At 34.1% G+C, this 25866-nt stretch overlaps 1 protein-coding gene and 1 pseudogene across 1 annotated transcript; one reads left to right on the top strand and one right to left on the bottom strand.

Annotated features, from left to right (window-relative positions):
• Positions 1 to 1199: 1199 nt before the first annotated feature.
• LOC112706544 (casein kinase 1-like protein 2) lies at positions 1200 to 5898 on the bottom strand. The gene is made up of 14 exons (XM_025757910.3): positions 5562 to 5898; positions 5422 to 5462; positions 4860 to 4929; positions 4617 to 4765; positions 4436 to 4531; positions 4285 to 4355; positions 3694 to 3755; positions 3544 to 3607; positions 3379 to 3463; positions 3160 to 3286; positions 2949 to 3031; positions 2808 to 2871; positions 2477 to 2619; positions 1200 to 1846 (listed from the first exon to the last, which is right to left on the bottom strand). The coding sequence occupies exons 1-14, from the start codon at positions 5635 to 5637 to the stop codon at positions 1559 to 1561; spliced, it is 1419 nt and encodes a 472-aa protein (XP_025613695.1). The 5' UTR covers positions 5638 to 5898; the 3' UTR covers positions 1200 to 1558.
• Positions 5899 to 17951: 12053 nt separating this feature from the next.
• LOC112705130 (ABC transporter B family member 1-like) lies at positions 17952 to 21107 on the top strand (annotated as a pseudogene).
• The last annotated feature ends 4759 nt before the right edge of the window (positions 21108 to 25866 follow it).

Genomic DNA, 25866 nt, shown 5'->3' with positions numbered 1-25866 from the left:
AACTTGCTATAATTAACTATGAAAATAATAGCAAACTATAAAATCACATATGAAAAAAATAAAATTAAAACTGAAATTTCATACCACAGTTAAATATAAATTTAATAATAAAAAAAGAGTGATAAAATGATAAAAAAATACTTAGAAGGAAAATATGCAGTAGGTTGTTCAGATGCAATATTTTCTGAAAATGGTGGTGGAGGATCAATACTTCCATCAGATGAATCATTACGTGAAAATGGTCAGGTTTGGAACATTGTGTAAAAATGACGGTGGAATGATGGTGGAAGGCCAATATTTCTAGAAGACCTTGCATGGAAATGATAGTGAAGGGTCAGTATTTTTTATAGAGTCAAGAAGGAAAGTAGATTTTTTTTGTTTTGAAATTAAATTTTTTTAAATAAATGGTAGAATGACTTATCGAAAAGTAGAGAAGTCATATATTTCTACTTTTTCAAAAAGTTACAAATTAAAATGATGCCAAACACACAAATTGTAACTTTTCATAATCCAAAAATAAAAAAATAGCTTCTGCTATTTTACAAACGGGCTCTTAGTCCCAGTGGAAGTATGAATGATGTGGAAGATGTTGATAACACCAATATGTGTGTACAAGAGATGCACATGGATCCAATAGTGGCATCTACTTATTGAAAATACAATCTTAAAAAACCGGATTAACATGAGAAATCTAGTTATTGAAAAAAAAAAAGGGAGAAAAAAGGACTTTGAAGTTCGATGATTATCTAAGAAAATTATTCGATATTCCGATTAAGAGAAGGAAATTATTACTTAACTTTATATTATTATGAATTTACTATCATGTTTGTAAAGTGTAAATAACTCTCAAAGTCTACATAGTATATAACTAGAAAATGTCGTACGATGTAAACTATCACCAATCAATTATTTAATCATTTGACGACTTTCTCATTATTGGTGCCTGATGATGTTTTTTCCAAATTCATGGACCATTGTTAAGAAACGTAATTTTTCTTATTCAATCATGTACTTATAATAAAAATCAATAAATAATGTAAAATAAACATTAAAATATATATTAAAATATAAAATACACATATATTAAAAAAAGCCAGATGGGTTCTCTCATTCTCTGCTTGGAGCCTTGGACTCTTGTAGATGAATCTCCTGAAGGATACCTCTAGGTTCCATCTTCCAGACATTTTAAAATATCCAAATTTGAGATAACAATGATAAAAATTTTTTAATATTTATAATTTATGAACACAATAAAATTTAAAAAACAAAAGCAAAAGCATGAGACATTGAGCTAGACAACATAATAGAAAAGACGAAAGGACGTTAAGGACAGGTGAAGTAAAACAAACAAAATACAAACAGTATTAACAGAAGCCTTTCTTTATGGGCAACCTTTGCCGGGAACCCAACTAGTATCTTTGTTGTATACTTACTTATAGTGACGACTCCAAACATGTTGCAGCTTTCCATAAACAATATGCATTCGGTATTTCATGAAAGAGTGTAAATCTTTCAAGAATGTACTAATAAGATAGATGATTGAGAGTAACAGCTTTTACTACTTTACCCTCTCCTCATTGAGATTCAGGTTCTCAAATCCTCTAAGAGTTGACTCAAAATTCCTTATGTTTGATGTGGTTATGCCAGAAGGTGCCCGGGTGTGCTCAGAAGAGATGATAGGTGCATTCTTCTGGGCACCAGATATTTTCCGGAGTGCTCCTGGATTTGCATCCAGGGTCTGAGAACGGGAGTGTTCAGTACCACTGCCAACTGCCGCTTCACGACCGCCTGAGAAAGCCACTCTTCTTGTAGATCCACTTGACCGAAAGAAATTAGAACTAGACAACTGCATAGAACATACAAATCCGTAAAAAACTAGTTGGAATACAAAGAGATAACCTTGTTTACGTGCCGTCGGCAGGCAATGATACAACCAGATCGTGTAATCATTTTCACGTATTGGATATCATGAACCAAACATACACTGGACAATACATTTTCTTTAACTACTATATTAGTTTCGCGTCTTCATAAGACTCAATGTGACAGGTTAAGTTCACAAAGAGATAGATAACTTTTCTAACACAAAGCTGATTTCTGATAAATGTTCACATTAACTGTTTAGCAATTAGCATAATATAAAAAAAGGATATACCAATACATTATAATCCTGGCCAAGACCAAAAGAAACAAAGCTAAAAAGACACGTTATAATATCTTTTTCACTTTGGAGAAATGAGAAATAACGCTCAGTCTTTCTATCAAAACTTATCAATGTTCTTAATAAATATTTATTTCCTTTTTTCTTTTTTGGTCTTCAAATACTTATTTTCTTAAACAGTTATTTTGTCAAGTATAATAATCAGGCAAAAAAATCAACTAAATTTCAATGCATAAATATACACAACCATCAACGTCCAACAAGAAATATTCTCAGCTCACAGCAATAAGACAACCCATAAATAAATGCTCATACCATCCCATCTTTGGATCTAGTAGTGTCATTTGTAACAGGGGCCTTTTGTCTGGATAAGTTTCCATCATTTGCAATAGGTCCAGAGTGCCTTCTACGAGTAGGATCTGATGAAGACAAACCAGTATGCCTACCATCTTCTCCACCTACAGAGTGTTTGCTGTTAGAAATCAAAAAGGCACAGAGCAGGGGATGTAGGAAATATAATTATCATCTAAAGAGAAACTACAACCCCTTTGTTGCGTGAAGTTGGATAACAGGCTACACTCTACGAAGAAAAAAAAATATGGAACTGTAAAAATAAAAAATAAGAAAAAGGTAGAGAAAATTTTACCCGAGTGTCTATCAGCATTCAAAGCAGCTGGTGGCAAGCCAGAACTTGGCCCTGGGGGAAGACCCTGCAAATATGACTTCAATAAGATAACCTAAGCTTGACAATCAAACATCTATTACCACCAGATACCAAATCACTTACAACAGGACGAACGGGAGGAGAGGCAATTTGAGATTGCTGATATTTCAAGATGGTCCAATCAAAGACATAATCAAACTGGAATCCTGCAGTAAGATGAGAACCACAACCCATACAGAGAAGGCATGTTAACATATGACCATCAAGTTAAGTTATCAAAGGCTGAAGTCAATCCAAAGGTAAAGTATAGATAGATAAAAAGAAGAGCATAAACCTTCACGAATGAAAAGGTCACGGAAAAGCCTTTTCAAATAAGCGTAATCTGGTTTATCATTAAATCGCAGTGACCGACAGTAATGGAAATATGAAGCGAATTCTGAGGGATAGCCACGGCAGAGAGACTAACAAAGAAGCAAGCTACATTATGTTATTGAGAAAAGGGAGGGAAATTACATGATATGCACACCAAAATACTACAGTATCAAAATTTTACCTCAATGGAAGTAGAAACTTTCTTCTCACTAATTTTATCATACTTCTGCTTCTTAGTACCAGCTTTCAATCCCTGCCATGGAAGACTGCAGAAACACCAAGTGAAACATTAATGAAGATCAGGCGATAAAGAGAGGCAAGATAAACGACAAAGATAAACAATTACCTTCCTCTCAAAAAATACATAAGAACAAATCCAAGCGACTCTAAGTCGTCCCTACGGCTTTGCTCTAAAAATGCATGAAAGAACAATCACAAAAGTAAGAATAAATTGCCAATAGCAATTAAAAGGCAAGACAATGGATCAAAGGCTCACCAATTCCAAGATGAGTATTCATGCTAGCATATCTTGCAGTTCCAGTCAAATTCTTATTCTCTCTGAAAAGGATGACAAGTTAAATCCAGAAAAGCCAAGTTCTATCTCAAAAGGTTGAAATTTTATGTGAAGTAATTGATATGAAGATATCTAATGAACTAAATAAAACAAAGATTAATTACACAATGATAGCAGAAAACCTTCTTAAAGAGACTATGTACGTAACAAGAAGTATGAACTTATATGCAAGCATCATTTCACAAAAAAGTGAAAAACAAAAACAGAGTGTTACAAAATAAAAGAATTTAAATTTGGCTGATTGTCTATATAAGATTTGTAAGGTTGATACTTCAATTTCAAGACTTCACAGTGAAGCAAATTCTGGTCATAAAACATAAAGGCTGCTACTCTTTTACTTGGGAAACAACTACCTCCAAATAGTCTCATAAATAACTATAAACATTGCATCAATTTTAGATATTGAATTTGACATTCTCAAAATTTTAATCTTAATACGATTAAATATCAAACTTGTTACTAACCCAACCATGGTATACAAATTTGGAAACATTAACAATGACACAAAAGTACCTATATGGAATATGCTGATGGGTAGAGCTGTCTCTGTATTTCTTAGCAAGACCAAAGTCAATGGCATACACCTATAAAAGAGGTTAATATGAGGAGGATACATCCAAGAGAAGGCAACCTAAAAAAAATAGGAAGATCATTTGACTAATACTTGATTTGCACGCCTCCCTAAACCCATGAGGAAGTTGTCTGGCTTGATGTCCCTATGTAAAAATGATTTGGAATGGATAAATTCAACTCGATTTATCTGCAAGTAGTCCAAGATTGCACATTTTAAGAAAACTGGTTAATCTGAATTGGGAAGAATACTAAGCCAAAACAATAAATCCTACCATCTGATCAGCAAGCATGAGAACAGTTTTCAGGGACAATTTCCGACTACAGAAATTGAATAAGTCCTCGAGGCTAGGACCCAGCAAATCTATAACAAGGACGTTGTATTCTCCCTCAACACCAAACCATTTCAAATTTGGGATCCCAGCTGCAAAATAAAAGCACATTAAGGCAGAGTACAATGAAGGATATGGTAAGAAACAAGATTTAAAAGATATAAATTCAGTAAGATTGGAAATTACTTCCTCCTTGTAGTATTTTGTACAGCTTTGATTCATACAACAGCTGAGGATGCTTGGTTTTGATACTTTCCTAAATCCAAAGGCAAAGGCACAAATTATTTAGTTAAAAATAAATCCCTAATCCAGAACAATCAAAACAGTTCTTTAATAAGTTAGCTATCTTCGATGCATTACGAAAAATACAAGCCTGAGCAGATAAATAACCAAACACATGTCTATTACTTCGAATCATGTAGCACCAAAGCACCATGAGACACGAGTGGATCAAACAGCCTAAGGCACACATATAGGCGCCTGTGACTACACTTTCTCCAAAGCCAACCATATATGAATTGTTCTCCAAAGTCCAAACTTTACCACTGATCCTATCAACTAAGCTGCCATCATTACTTCAATTTTCCACATTCAGTAGAATTAAACCTAAATCAATAGTTCTGCAACCACTATCACTAAATAGTACACAGTAAACATGACCTAAAATGAGCTAGAAATCACAAAATGATGAAAATAAAGTTCTGAGTTTGGAAATTCAGGATTAGAGTAGGTCGGTAATAGTACTCACAAGCTTAATTGCAACTTCTTCATTGGTCTGAACGTTAGTCCCTGAACAAACACAATAAAAAAAGTAATTAGAGGGAAAATAAACAAATAATAAAAGTAAAAAAAGCAAAAATGGAGAAAAAGTGAGGAAAAAGAGTAGACCGAGATAGATCTCCCCGAATGATCCGCTACCGAGCTTGCGGCCAAGACGGAACTTGTTGGCAATGCGAGGCTCCATTGAATTAAACCCTGGCAGAGAAGAATTCTGAGAGAAAGGGAAAGGTGAAGGGCAATATTGGAATTGTGTCTAAAGAAATGGAGGGGGGAGGGAGGGAGGGAGGGGTGGTGGTAGTCCTCCTCCCGCGCGCCTTCGCCTCTCCTCTCCTCTGCTGACTTCCAATTCGATGATGCGGATTTTCTTTCTTCCTTCTTCCTCTCTCGCCAACCACCACCGCACCAAACGACGCTGTTTCGCTCCCATTTATAACTGATTATTACTAAATAGTAATTACTAATACTAATCACCCTTATACACATTCAATTCAATTCTTAGTTAGTCACCCCAAAAAAAATCAATTCTTAGTTACAAGTGTAATAACGGTGTTGAAATTATAATTTTAAGTTATTTTATTAAAATTAATTTAAATTATAATAATTTAATTAATAAATAGGTGGATTCTATTGTGTAGAAGCTAAAATATTTCTACACATATAGAAATATACGTGTTATTTAATTGAAGGGAATTTAATGTGTAGCTCTCCTAAAGGAGATAATTTCTGCATATTGAGTCCCATCAAACCTGTAGGAGTTAGAACTAAAAGTTCGCATGTAATTAAAATTCTCATTAACCCACTTAATTAAATTATGATATTAGTTACTAGTATTTGAAGAAAAAATAAATAAATACTTTTTTAAATAAATAAATACTTTATTAAAATGAGATAAAGTATTAGACTACTATTCATTAGCACATCAAAAAAAATTATAAAAAGTGAAATTAAAACATCATATTTTATTTGTTGAAACAAATTAATTTTTATCTTTTAATATTTACTTTGTAATAATATCAGTTTACTGTATTTATTTCTATTAATAAAATTTGTTGCAAAGGTCTCTTGAAATAATTTCAAATTTTATAATTCATTTAAAAGTGATTACAATCACTCTAAATTTGTGTATTTATTAAGTACATTAGGACTAGAAGTGAGTCGAATTAGACCAAATTCAAACTTGACGACTCGAAAATTAAGCTTGATTCATGATGTATGAGCATCATTCATATCTTTTTCTATTAATTTGTATGGGGAATGATTGAATTTCTAGAAAAATTAATTATATATAAACAATGACTATAAAATTTTAAATAATTAAGAACATTAATATATATGTAAAATTATATATTATTTGAGCCAACTCGTGAGCTTTCGTTAAACTGAATTTGAGCTTACGAAATATGTTCAATTGTTAATGATTTGAGCTGTAAACCAAGTTTAATTTTACATATATATTAATGAGCTTGAGATTGAGCTTACTAAAATTAAACTTGGTTCACGGCTCAACTCATTAATAATCGAACCTATTTCGTAAGTTTAAATTCGATTTAACGAAAATTCACGCGCTGACTCAAATAATATATAATTTTACATATATATTAATGTTTTTAATTATTTAAAATTTTATAGTTATTTTTTATATATAATTAATTTCTCTAGAAATTCAATAATTCACCGTACAAATTAATAGAAAAAGATATGAATGATGCTGATGCATCCTGAATCAAGTTTAATTTTTGTGTGTCGAGCTTAAGTTTGGTCTAACTCGACTCACTTCTAGCCCTAATGTACTTAATAAATACACAAATTTAGAGTGATTATAATTATTTTAAATAAATTATAAAATTTGAAATTATTTCAAGAGACCTTTACAACAAATTTTATTAATAGAAATAAATACAATAAACTGATATTATTACAAAGTAAATATTAAAAGATAAAAATTAATTTGTTTCAACAAATAAAATATTATGTTTTAGTTTCACTTTTTATATTTTTTTTTGATGTGCTAATGAATAGTAGTCTAATACTTTATCTCATTTTAATAAAGTATTTATTTATTTAAAAAAGTATTTATTTATTTTTTCTTCAAATATTAGTAACTAATATCATAATTTAATTAAGTGGGTTAATGAGAATTTTAATTACATGTGGGGCCTTTAGTTCTAATTTCTACAGACTTGATGGGACTCAATATATAGAAATTGTCTTTTTTTAGGGTTACACATTAAATTTATTCTCCTTCAGTTGAATGACACGTATATTTATATATGTGTAGAAATATTTTAACTTCTATACATCATAGAATCCACCTAATAAATAAGTAACATAATGTGTATTATTTATTTTTTTAAATATGGTATTAAGTGTATTTATTCAAATATAATTATTTTTTTTTTGTTAATTTATTTTGTTTAATAAATTAGACATATATATTTAATATTAAATTAAATAGCCAAATAATACTTAAATCTACTAATAAATATTTATATATTGTTTTACCGTAAAATAAGAATATATTAAAATCAGTTTAAGATAAACAAAAATAAATTATTAAAAAATTTTAATGTACAAATTTTTTTAATAAAAAATAAATAATTTAAAATCACTAAAAAATAATTCAACACCTCTTTAATATTTGTAAAACATATACCTGAAATAACAATATCTCAATAGTATATAAAATTCTATGATTAATGTAATTTTAGAATAGTTTATCTAAAGAATAAAATAATATATATTTTTATTAATAAATTTTAATAAATTTGACTAAGAGATTAATTTTTTTTTATTATTATAAGTTCTCAAAAACCTTTTTATGTACCACATTTATCGTGTAATTATCTTCCAAATGTATGTGATCTCACAAACCATTTTTACTCTTTACTCTTGATAACGCAACATACAAATGACCACGGGTGAAACTGATATTGAAAGGTATATTCCAACTTTCGATAGAGTTTATTCCTGATATTTATTTATTGTCATTGCAAATGACATAATAATTAAAAATTGTTTTCTTTGAAACCTAACCCATAATGTTTTGTTATTTGAAATTAAATGCAGTCTTAGGATATGAATAATACTTTCAGCTTTATTATTGGTTAAAGTCTTACATTTTATGTCCTGTTAGGGTTTTTTAGTGCTCTGTTAGGGTTTCTTAACGAAGTCCCTGCTGCCGTCAAGGCTACATTGTTAACATCAATTAAATCTCAACACAAGTCTACGTAATCTGCATGGTTGAGACAACAAGGGATGAAGATCGAATCGAGGAAGACAACCGAAAAGGAGGTAGGAATGTGATTCTACTAGAAGAGGCAGACATATCAGAAGGTATTAACGTTTGCTCCAATAGTCTCTATGGCAGACTCTTTGCTTCCAAAACCTTCTCAATTGGAACCATGGGGAATGCTTCAAAGGCTATATGAAAAAACGCAGAAGGATTTAGCGTGAGTGACAAGGGGAACAATTACTTCCAATTCTTTTTTAATAAAGAAGTGGATGTCTTGCATGTTGAACGTGGTTCTCCATCGCTATTCAAAGATTATGTGCTCCATGTCAATAGATGGAAGGAAGATCAGAATTGTGATGAAGATATTATTTCTAATTTTCCAGTTTAGGTTCAATTTTGGGGTTTGCCAGAATCGTTTAAAACCCTCAAAGTTGGACGTAAATTGGGAGAGAGATTGGGCACAGTGTTGGAGGTAGGCAAATTTCAGATGCGGGACAGAGAAACTAGGATTGTAAAGGCCAAGATCAATATTGATGCTGCCAGGCAAGTGAGGGATCAGTTAATAGTGGCAAGACCTAATAAAAAGGAGGTAGAAGTGGCATTGCGCTATGAGAGACTTGAAAAGTTCTGTACCTATTGCGCAAAATTGGGGCACGAGGTGAAAAACTGCCATGATCTGCTGAATAAACAGAGAGTGATATGGTAAAAGAGGATGACATTGGCGAATGGGTTAAAGCCAGCCAAGTGGGAACGCAAATCTACTCTGAATAAGAAAGAACATTCAACAACTCAACCCAAAATCAGAATAAGGCCACTCAACGTAAGAAAAAATCGGTTTTAAACTGCTTATTGGAAGAATTTGCAGGATGTCAATGCAAGAAGGGAAACAAAGCTTGAAACTACAAGACACTGGTAACAGGGCAGCACTTGAGTCACCTCAATCAGCCAACTCTAGAACAGAATGCATGGAGGTTATCATAGCTGGTCAGTCCAATGTCAAGGAGGATGAAGGGCAGCCTATGCAATTCACTATTGGACAGTGTCTCACCACAGAGAATGGTAGGAAGTGGAAAAGGTTAGCAAGACAAGGTATTGGAAGGTCAGATACTAAAAGTGAACCCAAAAGAAGGTTGATGAGTGGTATAGCTGAAGGATCTACAAAGAAAGCAAGAACAAAAGATGAAAATGCAGTTGAACAGAGGGTGGAGGGTGCCAGCCTACAAATGGCACCCAACGCGCCATGAGAACTATAGTTTGGAATTGTCAGAGTTTGGGGAGACCCCTGACAATTCACACCCTAAAAGGGATCTGTAAATCCCACTCCCTCGAGATTGTGTTTATAAGTGAAACAAAGAACCAATCTCGACAGGTGGAAGCAAAACTTCGGGTATGCGGCTACGAAAACTGGCATATTGTTAACTCGGCAGGAGTGGCAGGAGGACTTGTGCTAACTTGGAAGGACAGCATCAATGTTCAAATTATTAACAGTGGAGAATTCTTTGTGGCAGCCGAAATTAAGGAAGTCGGAAGCAGTGAGGTATGGGCGTTCATTGGTGTCCATTTGAGCTGTTCAGAACAAATTCGATCCCTACAGTTTGAGGAGCTTACAACAATGAGTTAACACCTGGAAGAAAAAGTGGTAATAGCAGGCGATTTTAATGCTATAACAAGCCAAGCGAAAAAGGAGGGTGGATGCCAAAAATCAGCAACCACCATTGCAACATTCACTAATTTTATTGACAGCAACGAATTAGTGGATATTGGAATGGTAGGGCGCCCTTTCACGTGAATAAATCGAAGACAAGGAGAGGATTTGATGAAGGAGAGGTTTGACCGCTATTTAGTTTGGATGGAATGGAAGCTGAAGTTTTCGAATGCAGTGGTACACAGGCTCACAGAGTCAGGCTCGTATCATGCTCCTATTTTGATGAAAACCGAACCTCAATCCTGGCATAGTAAAAGGCGTTTTAAATACCAAAAACGTTGGTGTGGAGAAGGAGATGTCAGGAGAATTGTCAGTGAAGTGTGGAGAATGGAAGTTGTAGGCTCGGCTATGTTCTCCTTGGCCCAAAAGTTGAAAAATTGTAGACATAGATTAGTTCAATGGCAGAAAATTCACAAAGCAAACTTCCGGAAAGAAATTGAGGACCTTCAAGCTAAGTTAGAGGAGTTGCGGGTGGCTGGAATCAATGGGGGAGAGGAGGTTACCAATTTGGAGGAGAAGTTGGAGCAGGCATATTTGAAAGAAGAGAGCTATTGGCGAGAAAAATCTAGAGTCAAGTGGCTAAAAGAAGGAGATCAGAACACTAGATTCTTTCACTAGAAATTTTAATCAAGGGTTTGAAGGAACAGAATTGGAGATTATTTGGGAGGGACAATGAGATTGCTTCGAAACTGTAGGATATTGCAAAGGTAGCTGAAGACTACTTTTGCGATATTTTTACTTCTTCTTATTCAGCTGATCCGAATCCATATTTAGAGGACTTGGAGCCTAAGGTTACAGCTTCCATGAACCGCAGGCTCCAAAAGCCGGTAACTATGGACGAGGTCAAAAGAGCTACATTTAGTGTTCATGCTCAGAGTGCTCCTGGTGATGACGGGTTTACAGCTAAGTTTTTTCACTTTTTCTGGGATATAGTTGGAGGTGACGTTTTTAAGGCAGTGAGAAGTTTCTTTCACGGTGGCAGAATTCTAAAAAGCTTCAACCATACTCAAATTTGTTTGATTCCAAAGGTGCCAGATGCCAGTGATATGACTCAGGTACGACCGATCAGTTTGTCCTCAGCTATGTATAAAATTATTTTTAAAGTTATGGTGCACCGATTACAAGGTTTTATGAATAAATTCATAAGCCCAAATCAGAGTGCATTTCTCAAAGGTAGACTCATTTCAGATAATATTCTAATTGCCCACGAATGTATGCATTATTTGAAAAATAAGAGAAGTGGGACAGAGCATGAGATGACTATTAAATTAGACATGAGCAAAGCTTATGATAGGGTTGAATGGCATTTTTTATGGTATATTATGGATAAGTTGGGCTTTGATACTAAATAGATTAACTAGACTAAGGAATTGGTAATGACTGTTTCTTACTCTGTTGTTATGGAAGGTCAACCATTTGGCTATTTTAGGCCAAATAGGGGCATCCGACAGGGTGACCCCCTATCTCCATATCTCTTTCTTTTTTGTGCAGAAGGGCTTTCCTTCTTTCTACACAAGGCAGAGCAAAACAGATTAATTCAAGGAGTTCAAGTTAATCGGAGATGCCAAACAATTAATCACCTTTTGTTTGCTGATGATTCAATCCTTTTTTCCAAAAGCACACCTAATACAAGCCAAAGTATTCTAGAATTGCTAGAGATCTATGAGGGTTTCAGTGGGCAAAAAGTCAATTTGAATAAGTCAGCCATCTTTTTCAGTCACAACACACCTCAAAACACAAGACTAGCAATTGCTCAAACACTAAATATTGAACATATCGGAGTACAAGACAAATACCTAGAGCTGCCCTCTATAGTTCAAAAATCAAAGAAAGCAACCTTTGGAGCTATCAAGGATAAAGTTCAGAAGATGATTATGGGTTGGAAAAGAAGCATATTGTCATCAGGTGGCAGACACACGCTATTGAGAGCGGTGGGGGAGGCGATTCCTATTTATACACTCTCTTGTTTCAAGTTCCCAGACACGCTATTGACTGAGATTCATAGCATGCTCTCGCAATTTTGGTGGGGTCAAAAAGGCGCAGAATGAAAAATGGTTTGGATTAAATGGGACACAATGACGAGACCGAAGGCCTTATTGGGCAAGCAATGTTGGCGTCTAATGAAATACCCTAATTCTACTCTATCAAGAATGCTCAAAGCTAAATATTTCAAATATACAGATTTCTTACATGCATAGATAGGAAGCATACCGTCGTGGGGCTGGAGAAGTGTTCTTGAAGGGTGCAAGGTGATCGAGAAAGGCTTGTTATGAAAAATAGGCTCTGGTGCTAATGTCCGCATCTTCCATGACCCCTCCCATCACCAGTGCCCTTTAATGTCCCTCAAGATGCACTCACAATTCCACCTAATCTGCAAGTGTATTACGTTAGTGCATTACTAAATCTTGATAAAAGCTGGAATAGAAATCTGATTGAGTCAATTTTTTCAGTTGATACATGCAATAATTTTTTTTCAATCAAACCAACAGAGGAGGAGGATGAAGTTAATTGGTGCTGGACAAAATCTAGTATATATGAAGTTGGGTCAGGATACAAAATTGCTTATGGATTCTTTCATTCTCCTACTTCATTGAGGCCCCAGAACATACAGAATAACAAAGTATGGAATAGTATTTGGGAATTGAAATTACCTCATAAAATTAAGATTTTTCTATGAAAGAGTCTGCATGAAAAGTTTTCGGTGTTGCAACAAGTTCACAGCCGGTTTGCATCCACCCCTGCCACTTGCCCAAGATGCATTTTGAAGGTTGAATCAATTTTTCATGCTTTGTTCCAACGCCCCCTGTCTTCAATAATTTGGAGCCTAAATTTAATAACCCTTGACCTATGGATGAGAGAAGAAGAGACCTTTTTCAATTGGTGGCAACGAGCCTTATCCTGGGCAGCGGCTCAATTTGACGGTAGGCAGAAGACCCTCTTCATAGCGGCGCTGTGTTGGAGCACTTGGAAAGCGAGGAATCGGAGTGTTTTTGAGAAGGTAATAAGCCACCAGAGGTGAACTCATGAGCCATACCTGATGGATGCTGATAATTTCCTTTACTCTTACTTTACTCTTCTTAAGAATGGGAATACCCAATTCTTTTGTACTTCCTTATGGTAACACCTTTATTTTATATTAATAAAATAACATTTATCTTTGGAAAAAAAAATCTTACATTTTATCATATGGTTTTCTATTTTTTTAATTTGTATTCACGTTTTATTGCACAAACCATTAATTTAGTCTATATTCCACAATAACATGACAGAAAAGCCTTCCTTTATAATCAATTTGTGTGGTCGACTGGTTGGAGATTTGAACAATATTTTTAAAAATATATATTTATAAAAATAGATATAATATAATTATAAATATAACATAAATAAATAAAATATATAAATAAATGTTAAATCAATATGCTTTCTAATATACCAATAATACTAATACTTGAAAAATAATTATGAAAAATTTCTACTATTATAATAAATTTAATTGTTATTCTAAATGAATAAAATAAATAACAATAATTAAATAATTGAATTAAGGAGAAATGAAAGATATATAAATATTATTATAATATGACTAATAAATTTTAATAAGATAGCCACTAATATGTTACATTAATATATCAAATCAAATTGATATTATTTTATATTTAATATTTAATATAAATATAAAGAGTACAATAATTAATAAATAAAAATATAAATAAAAAATAAAACATGTCAATTAAAATTAAATATTAGTAAGTAATTGAAATTAAACAATTTTAGACAATCATTTAGCATTTAATTAAAATTTATTCTATATCTGAATTATATTATAAATTCTTTAAATAATAAATATGAGAAAAAAATTTATTATTATTTATTATATATTAATAATATGCCAATATTTTTAAAAATATACCAATTACTGATAATAACCAATTACTATGATAATAACCAATTACTAATAATACCAATACTTAAAAAATAATTGTGGAGATTTGTTACAATTATAATAAATTTAATTATTATTATTATTATAATTAAATAAAATAAATAACAATAATTGAATTAAGGATAAACGAAGGATATACAAATAGTATTACAATATAACTAATAAATTTAATTATTACACTAAATAAATAAAAAAAATAACAATGATTGAATATTAAGTAGATACGAAGGATAAATAACAATAATTGTCTTATATTTCTTAATAAATTTTAATAATCAATACCTAAAATAAGTAAATTAAATAACAATAATTGAAAAAAAATTAATAAATAAAAGAATAAAAATAAAAAGAATTAATAAATAATAATAAATATCATTATATAGAAAAATAGTTCTTACATTTTAGAGGGAAAAAATTTATAAAAAAAATGATACCTCATTTTTATCCATTAGGGAAAAACTCAATTTTAGTATATTAAGTAAATCAATAGATTCTATGATGAATGTAATTTTAGAATAGTTTATCAAGAGAATAAATAATATAAATTTTCATGATAATTTTAATATCCTCAAACTATAAATGTAGAATAAAAATGTCTCATCAATTAGTACCTATGATCACACAATTTTTTTACTTTACAGTAATAAATTTGACTAAAAGATTACTAAATTACTTTTTTATTATAAGCTCTCAAAAACCTTTCTATATATCACATGCATCGTGTAGTTATCTTTCAAGTGTCCGTAATCTTGCAACAATACTCGCAAATCATCTCTACTCTTTACTCTTGATAACATAATATACAGTTGACCATGGGTGAAAACTGACCTTGTAAGGTAATATTCTAACTTTCCATAGAGTTTGTCTTTGAGATTTATTTATTGTCATTACAAATGACATAATAATTGAAAATTGTCTTCTTTAAAACCTGACCGATATTGTTTCGTTATTTGGAATTAGATTCAATATTGGGATAAGAACAATACTTCCAATTTTTTTGCATTCTATCACATGGTTTCCTATTCTTCTGACTTGTATTCTCGTTCCATTGCACATAAAGATGGCAACATCACCCAAATCTATGGGTACTCACCCCGTCCCTACCCACTCGGGACAGGTAATTATCCGTCGGTGGGATGAGGCGAGGGCGGGTTTAAGTAAGACCCGTCCCTATATATATATATATATATATATATATATATATATAATTTTAATATATAATATGTGTAATATATGTAAAATAATTAGTAAAATGATTAATAATATTGTATCATATTTAATTTTTTGCTTAATTTATGTTATGTATGTGATGAAGGGTGAAATTTTTATTTTAATAAATTAAATAAATGTAATAATTAATGAAATAAATAATTTTAAAAGTTATTAACAAAATCCATCAGCCTCTCTTATCTCGTTTACACTGTAAACGAGATAATTTTATACGTATCTCGTTTACAGTATAAACAAGATAAAACACGTGGACGTAACATATGTATATCTCGTTTACAATCTTGGTTACAGTGTAAACAAGATAAGTGGAGATCTATCTCGTTTACAGTGTAAACAAGATATAGTGAGATAAAAGTTCAGCAGCTATAAAAGGATGTATAACCTTTGGCATTTTCTACAAACATTTCATATCTTCTTCTGTCCTGTTTTTTTCACAAAAAGAAGCCAACAATGGCCAGTAATAGCGTATACATAGTTGTGTGTGTTTACCCTAATTGTCGTATGAAAAATGGCGACAATGGGGCGGTATTGAGTGTGAGAATCTGATACTGTTGCGGACTCAACGTATAAGTTCGTTGTACGAGTTGAAGAGTTTGATATTGAGTAACCTTGGTGGCACAGGGACGAGGGAGGTCAGAAGGGTGGGGTATAGGTTGTTGGCACCGTTGGGTAATGGAGTTTTCCAGTTTCGACTATTTAGGCTTTTGGGGGACGAACATTTGCAACTTATGTCCGGCATCCATAGGAGAATCATGGCCAAATAAGTGATGGAGTTTTTCGCCGAGGTTGAAGATGTTGGTGGTGGTGGTTCTGTACACTCGACCCACGTACAAGACGACCGACCTCTCACACCCACCCATTCATGTTGTCATTTCAGTGGAAGACATGGAAGTGAGTGAAGAGGACTCCGACGAAGAGTACGTTGCCTATAGTGCCGACATTGATTCTTCTGAAGGGAGGATGAGGAGGAGTTTGTACCGGAGACGCCCGTCGAAGCAGTGGTGCGCTATGTTTTGCCTCCCCCAACCAATTCCGGCGCTATCAGATGTACCAAGTCACTGGACGCCATACATGAGAGAACTCCGTTTTCCAACACAGGGGAAGAGGACTACAACCTAGACGATGGGGTAGAATTTTGGGTCGGCCACAGATTCAAATACCGAGATGCAGTAATGCAGGGTGTGAAGAACTACAGTATTTGCAGGAGTGCTGAGTACCGGGTAATCGAATCGGACTGATTAAAGTACCATGTACAATGCCATCAGGCTGAAAATGACTGTCCATGGAGTCTCCATGTTGCCCTTTGACAGAACCTCAGATACTGGTGAGTTCAATTTGAATTGAGGCATACTTACTTATTTATGGTTGCCATATATTAAGTAGTTTTATTATTTTGTCAGGGAGGTCTGGAGAGTTGGTGGAGCCCACACTTGTTTAGCACTCACCATGTCCTAAGACCATCAATAGTTGGATAGCAGTCTCATCTGCAAGGTCATCCTGCCGTTGATATAGTCCAACCCCTTCGTCAGCATCCTTGTCTTGCAAGGTGCGGTCTGACAGAGCTATCACTTCAAACCCTCCTACAGAAAGGTGTGGATGGCGAAGCAGAAAGCAATTGCTTAGATTTATGGAGATTGGGAGGAGTCATACAACAAGGTACCGAAACTGCTTCAGGCGTTGCAGAGTTATTTTTCGGGAACTATTTGTGAGCAACGGGTCATACCGTACTACGACAAACACCTTCTGGTCCGCGACTGTAGCATGCTTGATAAAGTATTTTGGGCTTTTCCATCTTGTATCGAGGCTTTCAAGCATTGCAAGTCGTTTGTTTCCTTTGATGACATGCATCTGTATGGCAGATACGGTGGGGTGTTGCTTATTGTGGTGACACAAGATGGCAACAACAATATCCTGCCTATTGCTTTGGCCATTGTGGAGTCCGAGAGTACCGAGTTATGGTCATTCTTCCTTACTAATCTGAGACGACATGTCACCCCACAAGAAGGCTTGCTAGTTATCTTCAGCAGATCGCAGGCCATCAAGGCTGCACTTAGTGCCGATGATAGTGATTGGCATCCTCCTAGGGCATTCCACACTTATTGTATTAGACACATGACCGCAAATTTCATGATTCGTTTTAAGTCAGCCAAGGGCAAGAGATACTTTATAAATGCCGCTTACAGTCCAAACAAGGTTGGGTATGAGTGGTACATGGATGCCTTGAGAGGAATGTCCCCGGGGATGGCGGACTGGGCTGGTCGCTTCAACAAAGAGATATGGCTGCAACATTGCGATAGTGGTCGGCTATTTGGTCACATGATAACAAATCTGTCTGAGTGCATCAATGCAGTTCTCAAAGGTACATGATATCTACCTATTTCTGCCATCATGCACATCACATACGAACGGTTGCAGAAGTTGTTCGTCACAAAGGGCAGGGAGGCGCAGTCACAACTAGCTGCAGAAAACCGCTTTTCCCAGAAACTGATGGTAGCCATTGAGAAGAACAGAGAAGGCATCCCAAATATGTTGTTTGGATTAGCTTTTAGTGTGCAAGTTGAGAAGGGAAGAAATATCGGTCATAACAAAAAATTTCCTTAATCTGAAAGGCAATTTTTTTATAAAATTTATATGATTACTAGAAATCTAAGCCTGAACTAGTATCTTCATTCTTTTAACAACTATTTAGAAAAGTATAGTTGTTGAATTGAACTAATAATAAGTAATTTGAAATGGCAGGTAGGTGAAAGGGGGTTGCAACTTTCAGGAGGCCAAAAGCAGAGAATTGCTATAGCAAGGGCAATGCTGAAGAAACCCGCAATTCTTCTCCTGGATGAGGCGACAAGTGCGTTGGACTCCGAGTCAGAAAAGCTTGTGCAAGAAGCACTTGATAAGTTTATGATTGGTAGAACAACACTTGTGATTGCACACCGCCTTTCCACGATTCGCAAAGCTGACCTTGTTGCAGGACTTCAGCAAGGAAGTGTATCAGAAATTGGAACTCATGATGAGCTATTCGTCAAAGGCGAAAATGGAGTCTATGCCAAGCTTATCAGGATGCAAGAGGCTGCCCATGAAACTGCCATGAGTAATGCTAGAAAGAGCAGTGCAAGGTAGCTTATATCGTTGTTGAACATTGATATCGCTGGAAAAATTCATTTAGTACTTCATATTAATTGTTCATGAAAGTATATATATTCACTGAAACTGTTTGAGCTTAGATAATTTTGAATTGTAAAACTCAAACTTGTGAACTCATTTGCAGGCCTTCGAGGGCTAGAAACTCTGTAAGCTCACCTATTATTGCTCGGAAACTCTTCTTACGGCCGGTCACCATACTCAAGAAGGCCATCTGACTTCTCCACATCGGATTTTAGTCTTTCCATTGATGCATCACATCCAAATTACAAGCTCGAAAAGCTTGCCTTCAAAGAGCAAGCCAGTTCCTTTTGGAGACTTGCAAAGGTGAACTCTCCTGAATGGCTCTATGCTTTGATTGGTTCTATAGGTTCAGTTGTTTGTGGATTCCTTAGTGCTTTCTTTGCTTATGTTCTTAGTGCTGTTCTCAGTGTCTATTACAATCCGAACCACAGACACATGATCCGAGAAATAGAAAAGTACTGCTACTTATTAATAGGACTTTCATCCGCAGCTCTTATCTTCAATACATTGCAGCATTTCCTCTGGGATATTGTTGGGAAAATCTCACAAAACGAGTGAGGGAGAAAATGTTCAGTGCAGTGCTCAAGAACGAAATGGCATGGTTCGATCAGGAAGAAAATGAGAGTGCTAGAATTGCAGCAAGGCTATCTCTTGATGCCAACAATGTCAGATCAGCCATTGGAGATTGAATTTCGGTAATTGTGCAGAACACTCCACTTATGTTGGTTGCTTGCACTGCAGGGTTTGTACTACAGTGGCGCCTTGCTCTCGTCCTTGTTGCCGCCTTCCCAGTTGTTGCAGCCACTGTTTTGCAGGTTTGAACTTTTCAACATACTTCTCTTTGGCGTGTTTACAAGCTCTTTTACTAATTGAACTGACTTTTATAACAGAAAATGTTCATGACTGGTTTCTCTGGTGACCTTGAAGCTGCTCATGCTAAGGCCACACAACTTGCTGGGGAGGCTATAGCCAATGTAAGGACTGTTGCAGCCTTTAATTCGGAAAAGAAAATCGTAGGACTTTTTGTCTCAAACCTTGAAATTCTGCTGCGACGCTGCTTTTGGAAGGGACAAATTTCTGGAAGTGGATATGGAATAGCACAGTTTGCACTCTATGCTTCCTATGCACTTGGTCTTTGGTATGCTTCTTGGCTTGTGAAGCACGGAATATCTGACTTCTCTAAAACAATCCGAGTTTTTATGGTCCTCATGGTCTCGGCTAATGGTGCTGCTGAAACTTTAACTCTGGCTCCTGACTTCATCAAGGGGGATAGAGCCATGAGGTCTGTTTTTGAACTCCTTGACCACAGAAACGAAATTGAGCCGGATGATTCTGATGCTACACCTGTTCCTGACCGGCTTCGTGGAGAAGTTGAGCTGAAGCATGTTGACTTCTCTTACCCATCTCGGCCAGATATGCCTGTTTTCCGGGACCTCAGTCTTCGTGCAAGAGCAGGTAAAACTCTAGCCCTTGTAGGGCCTAGTGGCTGTGGTAAGAGCTCAGTCATTGCACTTATCCAGACGTTCTATGATCCATCTTCGGGGCGAGTCATGATTGATGGAAAGGACATAAGGAAATGCAACCTTAAGTCCTTAGGAAGGCACATTGCTGTGGTGCCGCAAGAACCATGCTTGTTTGCTACTTCAATATATGAAAACATTGCTTATGGCCATGACTCGGCTACTGAAGCCGAGATCATTGAGGCTGCTACTCTTGCCAACGCACACAAGTTCATATCCGGCCTGCCTGAAGGATACAAAACATTTGTTAGGGAGAGAGGAGTTCAGCTATCAGGAGGACAAAAGCAAAGAATAGCTATTGCTAGAGCTTTTGTGAGGAAGGCAGAACTCATGCTTCTCGATGAAGCAATAAGTGCCATAGATGCTGAATCCGAGAGGTCTGTGCAGGAGGCTCTAGACCGAGCTTGCATCGGAAAAACAACCATCATAGTAGCTCACAGACTATCCACAATCAGGAATGCCAATCTCATTGCAGTGATTGATGATGGGAAAGTAGCAGAACAAGGATCACATTCACAGTTGTTGAAGAATCCCCCTGATGGGATCTATGCAAGAATGATTCAGTTACAAAGATTCTCAAACAACCAAGTCATTGGTGTTGCCTCAAGTTCAAGCTCCTTAACAAGACCAAACGATGATCAAAGGGAAAGCTAGCAATTCTTATATAGAGGACTATATGACATATAATACCAATGATAATTGTTTTGGTAATTTTTTCTTGTTTTGACCATAGTATAGTTTTGTGTATCATCCCTCTTCACCTTACATTAAAGAATGTATCTTTGTATTTGTGAATGTTACTAAGGAAGACTGACAATTGAAGATTGAAATAGATATATATAGATGTCCATCTTTATGAATTTATCCAAGGCCCCTTTAGTACAAATGTTAGAACAGAAATGTGAGAAGTGATATGTTGTTTGACTAATATATAGTCAAACTCTTCTTCTAAATATGTGTTCTTAAATAGTTAAATCAACATAGAGAATTTAGAATGATCACATTAAAGGATTAGAATAACACTTTGTGTATACAACAATTTATTGGTCAACATCAAATTCTTAAATGAAACTTCTAACAGATTAGTTCTTGTTATGTCGGATTAACAATATTGTGAAAAAAAAAAAAGGATTGACAGTTAGATTCTTAATAATAAACTTCGGATATTGGTTAAGAAGCAGTTTTGTTTTTTAATAGCATTAATGATAAAATGTGACTGTTAGAAAATGCTGGGTGAGACATGTATTAATATTCTGCCAATTGCTAGTTTCCAACATTGACATAGCACTTAAGGATGGTGGAGGCCTTAACTGAATATACCAAGGGTGCTAGCACTTTTGGCTCTTGACAATTGCACACACGTTGCAATCAAATCTTGAAAGTTGATCCTGTGTCATCATAAGAGTTCTAAAATCTTCTGGTTATGATATCTCTCTCTAGCGGGTGCAGGTGCATATATGTAGGGAAACACACTCCATTATTGAGTTTAACTGAACATAATTGTGGCACAAACATGCATGACATTAAAGATGCATATAATATATGTTAGAAAAGATAAGAGAGTGCACTAGAAAAAGGATTTGTGTCTATTCAAGTTGTATGGAATAATATAATATAGAAATATATTTATAAGTGATAAGAGAATCGAAATAATAAAGACGTAATATCTTATAATAAATATTTAGATATGCTAAATAATTCTAATGAAATCTAATTTATTCTAATATATTTTAACATCTCTCCAACTTGAGTTTGAAATTTATTTAAAATAATGAAATAAAGAAAAAAAACTGCATAAACTGATGGAACAAATGCAGATGAAACTGTCGGAAAGAAGCGCAAACGAAACTACCGCCAGAAGGAGGCTTAGACAGAACTGGCGCAAAAGAAGTACAGACGGAACTGGCACAAGGAAGTACAGACGGATCTGCCGCAAGAAAAGCGCAGACGGAACCGCCGCAAAAGAAGCGCAGACGGAACTGCTGCAAAAAAATCAGAGAAACTGCCAAAAAGATGGCGAACTACCCGAAAAGTGGCGATATGCGAAGAGATGGTAAATACCGGAGGATGATGAAAAAATATGAAAGGAGTGACAAAATGTAAGAAAAAATGGCATCGAGAAAAAATGCAAAAATTACGATAATTTCACCAGAAGAAAAATAACATATCTTCTTCAAGGATGATATTATGGCTCTGATACCATGTTAGGAAGGATAAAAAAGAACAATAAAAAAAAAAGATTTGTGTCTATTTAAATTGTATAGAATGACACAATATAAAAAGGTATTTATAGATCCTAAAAAAATTAAAATAATAAAAATATAATATCATATAATAAATATATAGATATACTAAATAATTCTAATAAAATCTAATGATTTTAATATATTTTAACAATATAAAAAATTGGGAGAATCAGACAAGGATCTAAATGTGGGAAGAGTTGTGGACATGAGTGGGACAAAATGTAAAGAAGTAAAGGGATGAGAAAATGACAGAGCAAAATGAGACAGTGTTATCCGTTATTATGTGGAGGGTCCATACATTGGTGATTGGTCGTTGCGTTTAAAAGTATCATCAATTTTGGTTGGTTCAAAGTAGCACTCTGTTACTTCAAACTCCAAAGTTTGGTGAATGCTTTTACCTCTTGTAGTAGTAATATATCTATTTTATCGTAGAGTAAAGTGATAAATAAATTTTTTTAAAATTTATATTTTGAATAAATTAGTTTTTAAAAAAAATATCAATAAAATTAATAATAGATATGAATACACTATTTTTAAATTAATCTCTATGATTAGAATAAAAAATCTTAATTTAAACTAATTTATCTATATTTGTTATCATAAAAAACTTTATTAAAACTTTTTTTTATATTGGCTAACATGTTCGAAATATAAATTCTTATAAATTTATTTATTATTTTACCTTTTATATTTTATGCCATAACCCACGTATCAAAATATCAAAATAATATATAGTTTGATTTTTTATACGATTATTTAATTAGACTTATATATTTTATGCATTTTTTTAAGTAATAAATTTAAAAATGAGTTATTTTACCAATATGACAGTATAATAGTATATAGTTAATTATATATATACATTAATAATATATGATAATTATCTATTATCTATATATTAAAAGAAAGCTAAAGATAGATAGCCTCTACATTCGTTCTTAATTTTCATAGTTTATTGTTATGCAAATCACGGACAACTAGTTTTTGTGTTGGAGGCTGAATTGTATAGTGCTGAAATGAAAGTGAAAAATTAAGAAAAAACAAAACAAAATCAGATTGATACAACATCTTAAGCAAAGGCAAAGAGGATTTCCAATTGAGTTTATAGCCATACCAGTGGAGGAAAGAGCTTTTCTGCCGCCCTCCGTGGAACTGAGAAACCACCGTGTGTGCTGGTCTCACTAGCAGTCAAAGTTTTGCCGAAAAACTCGGTTGGATGCTTGATGTGCTTTAGGCCAAAATCAGAGATAGGAAACACATCTTTCTCCTGAAACATACAAACATAAGCTTAGGAGAATGACCAATATCACAAAAAACTTTTAACATTTAAAGGCGGCACTTTGCTGCATAATGACGGAAAATGAAGTGTCAATATTAGCGACTACATATGCCGCCAAGGTTTCCAAGCTGTTGTCAATGTACATATATTCCTTTGGCAAATGAAGTTGTTTAACCTGAGGAAGCAACATTAGAAGACCATACAATGCTTTAAACAACCATATATGTCTTCCAGGTTAAAAAAAAAAAACTAAATTGGCATATATAATGTTTTAAAAACCATTTTCACCATTAACGTTGTTTGTTAATCTCCACCACAATCACGCTTCACACCATCTCATTTAATTAAATTTCCAATTAAACTTTAAAGTTATCTTACCAAATCTTATATACCAATTAGAAAATGAACAGCGCCTTAAATCCAAGGTCGGGCAAGCAATTACATTAGAAACATGAACAACCAAGCCTTAATAATTATCCACTCAAGAGAATAACTTGCCTCGTTAATAACTATAATCATAAAACACTCATTCTTAGTTAATGCACTGAATTTCATTACTTAATTAACTAAGCTTGATCACAAGGAAAAGAAATATTACAAATCAAATCACATAATAATCCAAAGCAACCATATAACAATTAAAACAAATTCAATACTCAGTATATTTTAAAAGCAAAAGCTTAATGCGATTTACCATTCTAAACTCTATTCTGTTAATGACTTAATCATAGTACTAGGTTCATTATACTCAACCCTAATCCATGTTTAAAATGGATACACATTTTCTATAGAAAAAAACATTCACACATATTTCTAAGCAGAAATTATTTCTGAAACACAAAATGCATCACCTTAATTATTAAGGTATTAGCTCCTTGATAAGTATCATAAATTTGATATCACAAGCTCATCAAGCAGCTCAAAAACAAAAACATACAACAGTTTTCTGTCTTTACAAATTCGGTCAATCAAATACCTCTAGGAATCAGATCCTGGCTGGAATCCCATCTTCACTAAGGCAAAGAGTGCCATAGCAGCATCATTAACCATCCCAGCCTTACAAAGTTGAACCAATAATTCATTAGAGGTAGCATAATAGGGTACAAACCCCCTACCAAGCATTAGACCTAATAATTCCTTTGTCTTCTTCAAGTCGCCTCTTTGGGTTAAACAAATCAGCACTGTAACACCCTAATTACCCTAAGTCTTACCTCACGTCGTAAAGCAAAGGTTAATCAAAGACTACGACAAGTCTAAAGCTTATACATATAGTATATAGAAGGAATAATATATTCTAGAAGCCCGATGAAGGATACAGCTCAAAATAGGATTTGAAAAGCACAAAACGTGCACACGAAGCTACTAACTTAACGCACAAGAAATAGATATAATATAACAAAATATAAGGGTATAATAGCATATCTAGCCACGGCTCGCGGAGTTTAAGCCGGCTAGCTATATACAAACAATACAGAATCTGAAGGGTATTTACAAATTTGATTAATTAATATTATTAATATTATTGATATTATTATTAATATTATTAATATTAAACGGTTACTAACCGTTTAGTACCATTTGGTTGAAGGGACACAACCTTTTAAGGATTGTGTATGTTCAAAACATTGTGTCTATTGGCTAAAGGGACACAACTCTTTAAGAGTTGTGTATGTTCAAAACATTGTATCTATTGGCAATAGAAAAGACACAACCATTTGTATACGTAACTAATCATAATTGCTACGTGCAATATGTATAAATAAGTCCTTGTCCACTATTTCAGAAATGAAGTACTAAGTGTACAATTTACTCAACCATTAAAAGATTTTCTTTGTTCAAGAGAGTTGAGAATTTCTTACTATTGCTAATTAAGAAATTCTTAGGTTTCATTGTATCCTGGGAGAGTATTGTCATCAACCCTATAGCAACTAAGTGTGGGGACAAATATCTCTCTAAAGAAAGCGATCTAATCGTGCCTTGAAACCACTACACAAATATAAGATTTTGTCATCTTATCATCTTACCATCTTCATATACCCAGCAATTTTAGAGAGATATTAGTTGAAGATGGCACAAGATCAAAACACCACGTTCAA

The sequence above is a fragment of the Arachis hypogaea genome, chromosome 8 (assembly GCF_003086295.3).
Source record: "Arachis hypogaea cultivar Tifrunner chromosome 8, arahy.Tifrunner.gnm2.J5K5, whole genome shotgun sequence".
NCBI classification, from domain to species: domain Eukaryota; kingdom Viridiplantae; phylum Streptophyta; class Magnoliopsida; order Fabales; family Fabaceae; genus Arachis; species Arachis hypogaea.
The sequence above is the reverse complement of the archived record's forward strand: the minus strand, read 5'-3'. Positions and strand labels throughout refer to the sequence as shown.

Excerpts from the sequence above, each read along its gene's own strand:
- LOC112706544 (XM_025757910.3), bottom strand. The coding sequence starts at position 5,637 with ATGGAGCCTCGCATTGCCAACAAGTTCCGTCTTGGCCGCAAGCTCGGT. Across the intron at positions 3,608-3,693 it reads GAATACTCATCTTGGAATTG|AGCAAAGCCGTAGGGACGAC; the intron begins GTGAGCCTTTGA and ends ATGCATTTTTAG. Across the intron at positions 3,464-3,543 it reads ATGTATTTTTTGAGAGGAAG|TCTTCCATGGCAGGGATTGA; the intron begins GTAATTGTTTAT and ends GTGTTTCTGCAG.